The sequence below is a fragment of the Myotis davidii genome, unplaced genomic scaffold, assembly GCF_000327345.1.
Source record: "Myotis davidii unplaced genomic scaffold, ASM32734v1 scaffold395, whole genome shotgun sequence".
NCBI lineage: Eukaryota > Metazoa > Chordata > Mammalia > Chiroptera > Vespertilionidae > Myotis > Myotis davidii.
This window is the reverse complement of record NW_006287904.1, coordinates 2,535,482-2,550,337: the sequence shown is the minus strand read 5'-3', so window position 1 is coordinate 2,550,337 and position 14,856 is coordinate 2,535,482. Positions and strand designations below refer to the sequence as shown.

Below are 14,856 nucleotides of genomic sequence, written 5' to 3'. Positions count from 1 at the left end.
TTGCTAGGGACTTGCCCGGCACTTGCTCTCTACCTCTATTTGTTATCTTTCTTCTATCATTGACAGTCCCTCTAGGTTGTGGGCTGCTTGCCTGTGTTCCTGAGAAGCATCTACGGTACCAGTCTATAGAGTGTGTTTTCTTTAGTGAAATACCGCTATGTTTACCGGTAATAAACTTGCACTGTTTTATGTATATGTTTGATTACATACAGCCTTGTGACAGTTTTCCTGCATGTCATAAGCATTTGAATATAAATTAAAATGTTAAAATCAAATCTGATATTGTTTTACCTTTTATTTGGTGTGTGGAAGGTGTGCGGAAGAGGGGGTAGTCTTATACGGCGAGTATATAACAAACTCTGTATTTTGAGTGGAAATGTTAGGGGGTCGTCTTATACGCCGGCAAATACGGTATATTTTTCTAACATTAACACTAAAATCACTTTGCTTTCATGAGACAAATGACACTAGTAAAAAGAAAGAAGCCAGTCTGGGATTAGAAGGTTTTGTGGGTTACACAGATAAGCTATGCAGAGATAACAAAAAGTTAACTGTTTCATGTGAAAATGATGCTTTCTGCAGTCATGAAGTATCATAAAACCAGAGGATCTGCAGAGAGTGATCAGCTGACCCTGCTTAGTAAACTAACAGAATCACAGATTAGAACAGCAAAGAAACCAGTCTCTCATTCACAGATACGGAACTGGAGGCCTACAGCAGGTAAAGAAGTTAGACAGGACATGCAGCTCTTGGTGGCAAACAGCCTAGACAAGAATCTAGGTCTTGTAATACCATTAGTTATCTTTCTATCACTAGGTGTCCTGCTGTGAATCAGAGGTGACTCACAGAATGGAATGTGTCCTCACTAATTCAGAATGCCCTCCCTCTAAGATCTCACATGCCAGTTAACAATTACAACTAGTAGAAAACTAAATAAAAATTTACTTCATTATTGCATTTTAAAACATTTGCCATTTATGGCCTCAAAAAGAAAAGGTATATATGCATCATACTTAACATCTGATTGTATGGTAAGCAACAATATGGAGTATATTATTTGCTTAAAGTATGTTTTCCTCTCACTTTTCTAAAACAGCATTCCTCACCTCTCCCCTAAACTTCAACAATGGGAAAAATCAGACTCCACCTCTGAGACAATCAAATTCCAGAGCCATGGGAGACACTGGAAGGACCATTTGGAATTCCATTAAATTTGGTTGGAATCAGGACACCTGAAACCCCAATGCACCACTTTATTAACACTTCTGCCCTTAGTCTTCCTGTTTGTAAAAAGAGAATGACTTATATAACATGCTTCACATGGTTTACCTGAGAGTCAAATAATGTATATGAAAAAACTCAGCGGGAAGGCCAGGGAGGGATGGGGGGCAGGAGGTAGCGGGGTAAGAGATCAACTGAAGGACTTGTATGCATGCATATAAGCATAACCAATGGACATAAGACACTGGGGGGGTAGGGGAGGCCAGGGGATTGTCAAGGGCGGCGGAAAAAAAAAGGACACATATGTAATACCCTTTGTAATACTTTAAGCAATAAAACAAACAAAAACAAACAAAAACTCAGAAAATTATAAGGTAACATAAAACATGAAAACAAAATTATAGATATTACCACTTAATAATCACTTATTGTTCTTTAAATTGAAACAAAAAATGGAAGTTAAATAAATAATAAACAATTGCCACAAAAATCATATGCCTTATTAGTAAATATAGCATAACATTACATATCTGGCCACATTTAAATATGACCTCTCCACAAGTGTCAAAGTTAAACTTTTCTTGCTAAGAGGTCTTAAGTTTTGTGACTTGTGTGAAGCTTTACAAGTGTCTCACTGTAAAAAAAAAAAAAAAATTAAAATTAAATAATGCACAAAATCTTTAAATGAGGTTATTTCATACATTTTATAATTTGAACCTAATTTATTGAGCCATTATGTGCCAGGCACTGTGCTAGGTGCTGGGTATACAATGGTGAGGAAAATGAGAGCTGGTTTATAGTACGTAGTTTATCTAAGAACCTCAAAAATATAAATCAATTCATTAAAAAATATACTTTTCAAGAAAATATCTGTGTGTAAAGAAATATCTGTAAACCTAAATGCAAATTATTTTCAATTTAATCCAACTTAGTGTTGATCATTATGTAGTAACTACTGTTCTGCATACCTGGTAATGCTTAGCAGCGATTTTCAATCCTTCATCATTATCCAGGTTCTGTTCTGCTGCAATTTGGCTAGCTAAGGCTGCACAATTGAACAACACACAGCTCTTTTCATATCCTAAGCTTGCAAGAGCTGTAAAAAATTGAGAAGGAAAATTTATCAGATTATTTTTTCTGAAGAAAATTAATGTTTCAAAGAGAAATAATATAACCTCTATCCCGTTGCCTCTCCCAAAAACAAGTTGCCAGCCCTGCTTTCTCACCCATCATAGGCTCCCAAATTGATAGCTGCCCTGCCAGGCATTTATTTTCATAACAATATTCCCATCATCTAAAATTCAACAGATCAATATATTATTCTTTCCTTCCCTTTAAGTCCACACTGTTATTAGTCAGGTTCAAAATGAAAAGTCATTTTCACGTCATTGCTCACTTAAATTCAAATACATTATTTCTATTTTTCCATCACTTCTCTACAAAGTATACCTTCCCACCACATTTAAACCAATTCCTCACTACTACAAACCTAAGCAAATGCCAGAGCCAGAACCTCCTGACTGGCCTTCCATGCCTCATTCCGTTATGCCAATACGTCTCTCAGAAGACTAACAAATTTACTTAAAATACAACTTTGATCAAGGATCTACACGCCTCACATCCATTTAGAAAGCTACCATTAAAAAAATGTTTTTTAATTTAAAAAAAAAACAGGCAGGCTGGCGTGGGTCAGTGGTTGAGGGACAACCTATGAACCAGGAAGTCACGGTTCAATTCCCAGTGAGGGCACATGCCCGGGTTGAGGGCTCCATTCCCAGTGGGGGGTGTGCAGGAGGCAGCCAATCAATGATTCTCTCTCACCACTGATGTTTCTCTCTCCCTCTCCCTTCCTCTCTGAAATCAATAAAAATATTAAAATTAAAACTAAAAAAAGGTTGAGAGCTTACAAAAATCTCCAGAATATGATAAAAGCACAGAAAATGTATGGTGGTGGAGCAACTTCAAAACACACACGCATATACACAAACGGCAATAGGAAAGCCATGGCTAAATATAAAGCAACTGGTCCCACTACAAAACAGAAAGTCAATGAACCTCAGGATGAATGGAATATATTCCAAACAATAGATATGGGTAATCTTTTATATACAAGATATATGTATATATCTCAGTCTATTATATTTTCCATAAACATTATCATCCCAAGCTGTAGTCTATCTTTTATTTTGACATTTCTTATGTATAAAATACTTTTTGAAAACTTTTTTTCCTTATAATTAAATCTTATCTCTTTTCCTTTATGATCTCTCTTATCAGACCTAAACACAAATCAGGTGTTTTGTGTGTGTTTTTCAAAGAAATATTCAATTCTCCTTTCCTCAAATAGCTCTTTTTCGTAATATTCAACTCCTCCCCGTTTTAACCTGTGCTCTTCTTTTATATATATAAAAGAGAGAGAATCATTGATCAGCTGCCTCCTGCACGCCCCCTATTGGGGATTGAGGCCACAACCCCGGCACGTGCCTTGACTGGGAATCTAACGGTGACCTCCTGGTTCAGAGGTCAATGCTTAACCACTGAGCCATGCTGGCCGAGCTGTGTTCTTTTCACACAAAGCCTTTCAAAATGAAAATAGCTTGATTATACAGTTTTTTTAAAACTTAAAATAGTTTTAAAAAACTACAAAAGAAAATAAAAATCACCAAATATGTTACACCTCCGAGTTACCCACTGTTAATAAAAATGCAGCAGCCTTGCCCTGTAATAGGCCGTTTATTCAATATTCCATGTAGATAGCTTTAAATGTCAAATATATATTTACATTATCATTCTTAGAATATAAAATTACACAATATTCTAATGAATGAGTTCCCCATGCTTTATTTAATCAAGACATTACTAAAGGACATTTAATTCTAATATTTACTACTAGAAATACCTTCATGAACTACTTCCTGCTTTATTTAAGCTTTTTTTTTTTTTTGCCTCCCACTTCTTCCAGGAACTTGCTTGGTTCATCATTTAACCTATCTTACTTAATTATCATTTAGTTCTCTTACCATCTGCTCCTTATTCTCAACCTACTAATTTGCTTGACGCAATATCACTAAAAATCCTTTTCTTGACCCTGCCTCTCTCTCAGCATAATGCTCCCTTTACTCCCAAATCTTTACCCCAAGTTTTCTGAAATAAACAATCTATAGCTGCTGTTTCCATTTCATTACTTCTGGTCCAGCTCGCAAGCTGATGCAATCTGGCTCCTGCGGCATGTGCCTAGTGAAACTTCTTTCATTGCCAAATCCAGTGACTTCTCCAACCTTACATGACTTGACCCCTACTATAATGACTGTCAATAATGTTCCAACCTGGATGAACATCAAAGTTACCTGGAGATATTTTCAAAGATACTGATTCCAGTTCCTCACCCTGAAATGTCTTCTTATTACACCTGGAATTCTGTAACTTTACCTTTAAAGATATACCTGTATCTTTAATATTTTCCCCAGGTAATTCTAATGTGCAACCAGGTTCAGGAGCCACTGGACTACATGGTTGTTGAAACTCTTCTGGCATTTAGGTCAATGTCTCTATTCTTCCCTGTTTCTCCTGAGATCTGAAAGCTTTTCTCAGCCTCATTCTCAGGAATCTCTTCCACTATTTCCCCTGAATGTCGTATTCTCTAGCTCTGGTTTTCACACTTTCCCCAATCTATACTCTACCAGAGGAGATAAATTTATTATCATTTAGTGGTTACTGTTTCCAAATCTACCTCTTTTGAGCTTTAAATCCATTATTTCCAAATGCCAAAGAAAAGTTTCTACCCAGACATCACACAGAAAACTCAAACTCAACCTAATGAAAGGAATAAGTCAACAGATCAAACCAAGTTAAAAATATTAATTAGCATCCACCCTTAATTCCTACTCTTCCCTCTGACTAATAGTAGATCCAGTCAGTTTCACCTCTGAAATGTCTCTCAATTCCACCCCTTCTCTTCTGACCCACTTGCACTTCTTGTCTAATTTCATCCATAATGACTCTCACAAGACTCCTAACTCGTCAGTTTCCCCCTAGTCTCTGGAGTTGGGCTTTCTAGATTCATATCTGGCTTCATTAAATCCCTGCCATATAACCTTAGAAAGTCATTTAATCTTTCTAAATCAGTTTGCTCAACTGTTAATAACAGTGCCTTTCCTCATTAGGCTCCTGGGGAATTCAGTGCCTGGATGGGAGATGTACTCAATAAATGTTAGCTATTAATATGTAAGAAGAAAGAGTACAAAACTCCTGAGTATAATATTTACAACTCTTCACAATCTACTTTCCAATGTCTTCTCCCTCCATAACCCTCAATTCAACCTATGGTTTCAAGCCTTAACAATATTTAGTATTATACTAACATGCATTGTATGTAATTTATAGTGATTAATATTGTTATGTAGCAGTACATAGCATATATTCTATAATACATATGTAGTATATATAACATATGTATGTATGGTTATATGTAATATTAATATTATTCATTGCAGCTCATATTTACTGAGCACTGTTCTACGGACTTTACATGAATTCACTCATTTAATCCACACCAGAACCCGAGATAAAGAGTACTTCACAGTACTATTCCCTACTTCACACAGATGAGAACATTAAGGCACAGAGAGGTTATATGCTGAGCTAGCAGTTAAAAAAGCCTCACTCTTCTGACCTTTGATTAAAATGTTCTACCTATAATGTTATTTCCTATCTGAAAAACCAAATTCATCCTTCAAAGCCTAACTCAAACATTGCTTACTTTCAATAGGCAGAATTAACTTCCTCATCCATGCTCCCCTTTGCATAGGCTGCTCAACTTTCTCCCCAATCAGTCTGAATACAACTGTCTTATTCACTTTTATAACTAGGACAGTGCCTGGCAAGACATAGGCTCTCTACAAATTTTTTTTAATTGCATTAAAAGTTAATTTTGAAAAGAAAAGAAAATGTAAAAATGTTTATTATTTAAAAAGAATCATTATAAGAGCAATTTTAAAAACCTAAAACAAAGTGTTTAGACTAAGTTTCCCATCATTTATTATTAAAAAAATTACATACCCAACTTTACAGACCCTCCAAAAAGTGAACCTTTATCAAAAGCATCCTTCCAGGTAAATGTCAAGCAGATCTTGATAAAGAGAAAACAGAAAATTATGTTACCTTCTTGAACCTCATTAAATATTAAGTCTCTTTCAGAGAAAAATTCATAATGAGGAAAAAGACAAAAGCTTCAACCTATCTAAAACATTATCTTCTCTAACCAACCAAATCCTTTTCCTTTCTTGGCCATAAATTTTTTTTTTTTAAGTAAAATACTGGCACTAAGTTATTTCAATTGGTCACTCTGCATCAGTAATTGTACACATATTGTCTTCTCCAAAATACACCGTCTTATTCATCTTTGTAAACACACAATGGATTGAACAGAATAGGAACTTAATTGTCAAATAAGCCAAGAGAAGCACAGGCAATAAAGTAAGTACTACAGGTTTCCCAGAAGATAAAATAAAAACTATTCCATGGTGACAAAAGTAAGAGAATGTTTATCTTTGGTGGATGGCATAAGATCATTTACTGCTTGATTTGGGTAGTGGTTATACATGTATATTCACTTTATGAAGATTCAAGCTATATACATATTTTCTTTCACTTTTCTGTATGCATGTTATACATGAATAAAGAGTTTACGTCATAAATTTTTAAAAACACTGCATCTCATGCTTCTAAAATATTCTGCATACAATGATTTAAAAGAAGTTAGTCTCTTTTAAATTATGTGTTGCAATTTAACTTTTTAACTCTAGGTTAGAGTATTTTCAATATACAAAAACTAGAGAGAATAACATAACGAACCCCCAATATACCTATCACCAGTTTTTAGCCTTCCCAGCCTTTTCCCTGTCCACCCACCTCCCACCCCAAACACACACATACTTTTTTGAAGTACATAAACTAAAACTAATACTTCCTGAATTATAGCTTCTCTCTTAATTCTGTAAAAGCCAAAGGGAAGAACACTATAGATTAATCAGTCAATAGTGGATATAAAATGCAGTTAAAATATATATACAGAAGTTACTGAGGAATGAAATGAGTATAATTCTAAGAAACATTCTTCAAAAAGACATAAATTTATATCAGATGGGCCTAAGCTAATTTGTATTAAAAAGTCTCATAAAAACCTAAAGATAGTGAAAAGGCACCATTTATTTTAATAAAAAGATACCATGAGTGGGAGGAAATGGGTGACTTGCCATTATCATATAACTTTACAAATTAAACAAATGACTTACCTGATTTTCAGAAAATGGGAACTTGGGTTCAATGGAACAAATCTGATCATAGTATCTAAAGCACAGAGCAAAAGTTAAAATTAGCAGAGTTAAATATTATGCACATTTATGTAAATACAACTGGTTAAAGAGTATACTAACATTATTCACGCTTACCTTGAGTGGCCCACAAATTAATCAGCCATTTTGAAGTTTCTGAACATAATCTTTTAATGTGTAAACCAAGAGCTAAATGCATGCAATGAAAAAACTGTGAACAAAAGCTCATCCTCCCTCCAAAGAAAAATACTGATCAACTATTATTGCCTATAGGCAAATATCTAAACAGAAAAACCAAAATATTTCTTAAAATACTATTTTCTTATTAGGAAAACTGTTTATATCCATTGAGCAAATTAATATCTCTGGTTGTAAACTGCTCAGTAAGAACAGGTTTGCCAACTTTTAAATATGTTTTGGGGCCTAGCTGGTTTGACTCAGTGGATACAGCATCAACCTATGGACTGAAGGGTCCCAGGTTCGATTCCGGTCAAGGGCACATGCCCAGGTTACGAGCTCAATCTCCAGAGTGAGGTGTGCAGGAGGCAGCCAATCAATGATTCTCTCTCCTTATTGATGTTTCTCTCTCTACCTCTCCCTTCCTCTCTGAAATCAATAAAAACATATTTAAAAGTATATATATACATTTCCCCCCTCATCAGTATGACCTATGAGCTAGCAAAAGGAATGAGGAGGTATCCAAAGCCAAGCGTTCTAACTGGCCTCTAATATTTCCTCCTTCCCTTATCATCTCTAATCCCCACCCCTTCATGAGGGCTATCTTTCCAATGGCTATACCTGGGGTCAAGTTTTTTGGAAGAAGGGCAACATGCCTGAGATCAAGTTATTGGCTGGCACGGCCATGTTTGGCTACAAACAGGATGAATTGAACAGTTAAGTAAATACACTGAAGATAATAGGAGCCAGGTTTCTAAATATCAGAGAAAGGAGTTACTATTAAGGGGAGAATAAATTCTGTGGCTTTGGACTGGAATTAGAGGTATCAATGTGAACTTATTTTTTAATATAGTAGAAAAATACAAAAAACAGGTGTAGGGGGTGTATGTGTGTATATTTCCTAAATGTGTATGTTGAGGGGGTCCAGAAGCAGGAACACTTAGGTAGCAGTAAGTAAACCTAATGCCCAAATAATGCTCTCCATTAAAAGGAGCCAGTGTTCCTTAGAGATGTAAGTGACTCCTTGGCTGAGACTGAGAAAATTGAAGATTCAAGCTTAAAACATCTTGCTATGCCAGAAAGTTAAGAAAGTATTTAAAATATTATGAGAACATGTCAAAAGGACACAGGAACTAGCTTTAAGGGGCTCCCACTAGCCAAATCTAGAAAAATTTAAATAAAATAACAAATCATAACCTATTCAGGAAAATAAGAACATCATTCTGAAGTATATAATATAAACAAATGAACAGGAAAAGCTCTACCCTACTGTACAATGCCAACTAATAAATGTAGAAGAAAAAATGGAGTTAGGAAAATCATCATTTGACACCTTTCAGAATATAATGCCGGATTCAGGTAAGATTCATCAATGGATACTAAAACAAAAGTTTGATGGAAATAGGATATTGCATAGTCTCAAAGTATCTTCCCATAAAACACTAAGTACACACTTATTAACTGTAAGGTTAAGAAACCTGGGAAATACCATCTTAATCAAGTGATGAAAGTTAACATTACCAGCAACAGGACAAATCAACTAGTGTTCTTCCTAATATGCACTAAAAAGACAACAGCATCACTTTCGTTGGTACTACTGCCCAAAAATGCATGAATCAGGAGAAAATATGAGACAAATCCCTATTGAGCAGCATTCTACAAAGTAACTACCCTGTACTCTTCAAAAATGTCAAGGCTTCGAAAGACAAGGAAAAACTGAGGAACTGTTCCAGATTAGAGAACTAACTAGAGAGATAACAAATAAAAGCAACGCAGGATCCTGAACTCATAAACATTACTGGGAGAATCAACAAAATTTTAATGAATTCTATGGATTAAATTGTAATATTCAATCAATGTTAATTTCCTGATTTTGAAAGTTTTACTGTGGTTATTATATAGGAGTGTATTCTTGTAGTTAGGAAACAAACACTGAAGTATTAAGTGCTCAAACCTATAATGAAGTCCTATTATTTTTAAAACTACATCCAAAATGTGACAAGGTCTGGCATTACCTGGCCATCATTCAACACTCTCCAAGCCTCCTCTCAGAATATTCACTATGCATTCTAGTCACTAAAGTCTGTGCTCTCTCCTGGCCCTAAGCTTTCACACTTTTTTTACCTTTTTTTTTTTCCCCCTCTGTACCTGGAAACTTTCCCAGCACAACTTCCCACCTTTTTTGTCTAGGCTGACATGTCATCAAAGAAGCCTTTCCTCATTCATCCATCCAACAAATATATGCCAAGAGCTTACTATGCAACAAACACAGGTTTAGGAAATTGGAATGTCCTAAAACCTTTGGGGGTGAGGGTGAAAGACAAACATAAGTTAAAATATAGGAGAGTAGGCAGTGATAAGTACTATGGAGAAAAACAAAGACGTAAGAGGGACAAGGTGTGTGTATCTGCATCCTCCACATTATTTAACACACTAACATCATTAGTGCTAACACTGTCTCAGCATCTTCACCCCCAAGCCAACAATCAGAATGTAAGCAAAATGGAACTGCAATGTTTTCTTTCCTGATCTATAAAACATAGTGCTTGAAAAAAACTTCAGAAATCATGAGCCTAGTTCCATCAACTTTATTTTTCAAATGAAAAAGTTATTTCCATAATGCAACAAAACTAAATTTTAAACCACAAAAGGATGACAGTCAAATCTATTTAGAAATTTACAAAATCTATATAAGTGACTCAAGTTAATGAAAACGGAACTAAAATTACAAATTATTAAAAACATCAATGAGAATACTATGTCAAAACCAGCTGGATGCAGCCAAAAGCAGACTCAGAAAAAAAACCATACAGTCCTAAAATAAAACTAGACTTAGTGTTTAAAAAGAGATCGCTCAGTGGTTGAGCATCAACCTGTGAACCAGGAGATCGCGGTTTGATACCCGGTCAGGGCACATGCCTAGGTTGTGGGGGTTTGCAGGGGGCAGCCAATCAATGACTTTGTCTCATCAATGATGTTTCTATCTCTCTCTCCCTCTCATTTCCTCTCTGAAATCAATAAAAATATGTTTTTTAAAAAAGAGGTGGCTACAAACCTTTAACAAATCTGATCAAGGGGCAAAATCATATATAACACATTCACAACATCAGGAACAAGAAAAAATTGTAAAAGCAGATTATAAGAAGAATAAAACATTTTGCAAGAACTTCTGTGTGACAAAAGGCAACATAAATACAATTAAGAGTTAAGAAACAGATTTAAAGATATTTGCAATATACATAAGGGGAAGGTATAGCCAGAAAAGGTAAATAACTCCTAAAAATCAGTAAGGAAAAAACTAGCAACCTAGAAAATGAGCAGAGAAAAAAACAAAAAACAGGCAATTCACAGAAAAGGAAACTAAAGGGACCAGTAAATGTAAGATGCTGGATCTCTGAGAAATCAGGGCACTGCGACCTAAAACAAGGTACTACACTACCTCTCATCCATCAGTATAGCAAAAAACAAACAAACAAAAAAAAACAACCAATTAATTTGAATTACTAATCAGTGAGTATTAGGATGGACGTGGAAGAATAAAAAACTCACATATACCTGCTACTGGAAATGGACATTGATGCAACCACTGTGGAGAGCTGAAAATGCAGATACCCTATTCACTTAAACAAAAACACCCTTTTCCGCTTCCTCCCAAAATGCCACTAAATTTTTTTTTTAGTGTTGTGGTTCCTTTTTTTAAATATATTTTATTGATTTCAGAGAGGAAGGGAAAGGGAGAGAAAGACAGAAACATCAATGATGAGAGAGAATCATTAATAAGCTGCCTCCTGCATGCCCTACACTGGGGATGGAGCCAGCAACCTGGGCATGTGCCCTTGACCAGAATTGAACCCGGGGACCCTTCAGTCCACAGGCCGACACTCTATCCCCTGAGCCAAACTGGCTAGGGCTAAAAAATTAATTAAAATTAAAAAGATGTAAATGCACAAAGATAAGAATGGGAAAGGGCACAACAGCATACAAGCAGGTTTCAGTGAAATTTTGTAAAAGGTGAAAAGTGAATGAAGCAGAGAAAGCTGAAAATCTAACTGCCTGAAGGGCAGGGAGCTAACAAAATATCCCAAGTCAAGTCATGTCAGAGAAGCCAGCAAGAATCTGAATTAAGAAACATGAGATACCACTGAAGAAAGGATTTAAAGATGAGGCTGGGAAGAGAAAAGTGCAGGGGAAAATCTCTGAAACCTTGACTACCAGATCCTCTATTCCGAGAGCAGACTTACAGGAAATGTTAGGGATATCAAGCGCAGCTAGGTGGGGAAGATGGGGATTGAGAAGCTTTGGTTAGGAGTGCTGTCAACATCATTCTCTCTCCTTCTTCCTTACTAACAAAATCCAGATTTTAGCAGGGTATGCAGCTGCCTTTAATAAGAATTCCTTTTCTTATGCTACCCTTCCATGAGATGCAGACATATATAATGGCCAATTACATATGAGCAGGGTATTGTGGAGCAGTTTCCCACTATCTCCTTTCTCCCCTCCTGCTATCTGGACCCTGAGAAAAAGGATTCTAGGTTGTACAGAGTGGAAAGCTGGACGGAGACGGAGCCTGATCAACTTCACAGAACCACTATACCAGCCACGAACTATCAGAACTACCTCTCTACGAACTGTTTACACAGGAATAAAATCATAATTTAACTCCCTGATGACTTGAGATCTACCACATGCAGCTAAATCCAAAACTGATACAGGTGCCACACTAAAAATAGATGATATAAAAGACTGCATACATGATTGTTGAGATCCTCAACATCCAATTCCCCAGTAAAATTTCGGAAAGCTGACAACCAAACTTTTTCATGGAAAGAGACCCCAAGCTTTCTCTCTAAAAATACCAATCATCACAAAAGACATGAACACTGGAGCTTCCTCTCCCCCCTCCCAACCCCCCCCCGCCCACACACACACAAATTATGATACAGAATTCCCATCTGATCACCCTAAAGTTCACCATTTATCAAGGCTCTTCTAATCAATTTTTAGTTAAAGCCACTTTATACAGGATGACACTCATTCTCAACCAAATACACATGTGTATTTTGGGAAATTTTACTGGGACATCTCCATGATAGTAACAATAAAAAGGCAGCTCCATCACTGGACCTATTTGTAGAGCAGTATACCAGTACTGACCAAGCTTTAGGGCATGGTCCTAGACCACCTGTCTTCAGGAATTATTTTAACCCCTCCTTTTTGAAAATTGTTATTTAAAAGTTCATTAAGTTAAAAATATGTAAATTAATGTTATTTACACAATTATCCAACATAATTATTAAAAGATGTTTTGTTTGATTGGAACCCATCTCTCACAAATGTTTGATTTTTACAGATATATACCCAAAAAACTTTTGTACAGACCTCCATTATAAAATGTAATAGACTGTAGTATATCTATTAACTTATCCTAACCCCACTAGAAGAGTAAGAAGAGCAGGGGGGGGGGGGGAGGTTTTAGGGGGGGGGGGGGAGTAGTTGATGATAAATGAGCTAGGAGAGGATCGTCGTATAAAGGAGACTAAAGAAACATGGTTAGTTTCAAAGACGCTATCTGTGCAACAGCCCTATACCTAGGAACAGTTTCACATTTATGCCTGGGAAAAGAATAAAGGGATAAACAAATGAATGAAGGTTTAAAGTTCACACCAGAACCCTATCAGTACCACAATCCACTATTCATTCTTTCTTGTCCGTTAGCCTTAAATCCATGCATCAATTGTCACCGAAAACTCCAAGCTCCTTAAGGGTTGGTACCAAAACAAACACTCTATTCAATAAGATTGCTATCACAGTGTTCACTATACCCATGTTTTTTAAATATTATTAATGGAAAACCCTCACTGAATGCTACTCATGCCTACATAAAAGTTGTTTTGCAAATTTCTGTTAAAGTTTGTTAATTCTAAAGAATGCCTAAGTATTCCTAGGTTAACTTTTTTTTAAAAAAAATGCTCATACTAAATATCAAATTAATGATCTTTACAGCCCAACAGTCTTATCGTTAAAACTGACACCACGAGATCACCATCATCTCTCTCTCAGCGATCTATTCAGTAGCTTCCTTTTGGGGGAACCAGATCTTCCTCCTTCTCTCCTGCTCTGATCCATGGCGGATGGAGACGTTAAACCAGCTGAGTGACTGGCCATGAAATTAGGGCCTTTAACCACCATCACACATGGGCACACGCCAATCCAAACAGAGCTTCCCATGGCCTCCCACCAGAGCTAAGGAGAGACGGCCCTCTCGGATGCAAGATCCTGAGTGTAACGACGCTGTAATTGCAGTAGACCCACCGGTGGCCCTCTCTCCCAACACAGGAACAAAGCTCATCGAGGCAAGGTGCTACCCGGCAGATGATCCCCTAAAGCTAAGGAAGCAGCATTAGGGAACTTCTCAGTCACCAGCACCAACAAGCTGGTGCAACCTGGGCTTCTACGGACCACCTAGCACAGCTGTGTTTGCCCTGCTAACCAAGGGCAAGATGTTCCACGTAGAAAATGAGACGAGGCGAAAGAAATGTCTTAACTTTAAGGTGCCCTAGACATGTTCTGTTATTCTAACTGCAAAGTACCAGAAAAAAAAGAGCTCTCATTAAAGACAGCGCGAGCTCCCTAAGCCTTTGTAAAACAACCAATTTTACGCGGGGACGCGCATACCTGTTGGTGGACAAAGTGACTTTAGGCTATTTCTCTTGAACCTTCTATTATGTCCCTCACACGTGTAACCTCAAAGAATGGCAGCTCCTAACCCTTGGAATTTTCCACCTGTCATCCGATTATGATGAACTTGGGAAGATGGCTCATTTCGAGTGGACAATGTAGTTAAGTCACAGGCATTTGTCCACAGTGTCCCAATTCTCCTCCAGCCCTCAAGCAACCTCTATTTTGAAATTGAAATCTGGCCAAGAAATACACACACACACAAAAAAAAAGGTGGGGGAGTAGAGTCTTAATTAAATACATTCCCTCCTCCCACCAAAATAGAAGGGGAGGGGAAGAAAACTAGTTCTGAGTAAATGTGGCAAGAGCGATCGATCAGTACGTGGCAGACCGTTCCTCCGGGGTATCCGACCCCCCGAGCCGGGAGGCCCGAGGGCTGCGGCGAACC

The 14,856-nt window shown here is 36.9% G+C and overlaps 1 protein-coding gene across 1 annotated transcript in view; it reads right to left on the bottom strand.

Annotated features, from left to right (window-relative positions):
* Positions 1–14,856, bottom strand: part of PDCD6IP (programmed cell death 6 interacting protein) — a 43,802-nt gene that overhangs the window by 27,982 nt on the left and 964 nt on the right. Inside the window, 4 exon segments of the mRNA XM_006759605.2 lie at positions 2,190–2,317; positions 6,280–6,349; positions 7,515–7,634; positions 13,947–13,961. Of these exon segments, the coding sequence (XP_006759668.1) occupies positions 2,190–2,317; positions 6,280–6,349; positions 7,515–7,634; positions 13,947–13,961 (333 nt within the window).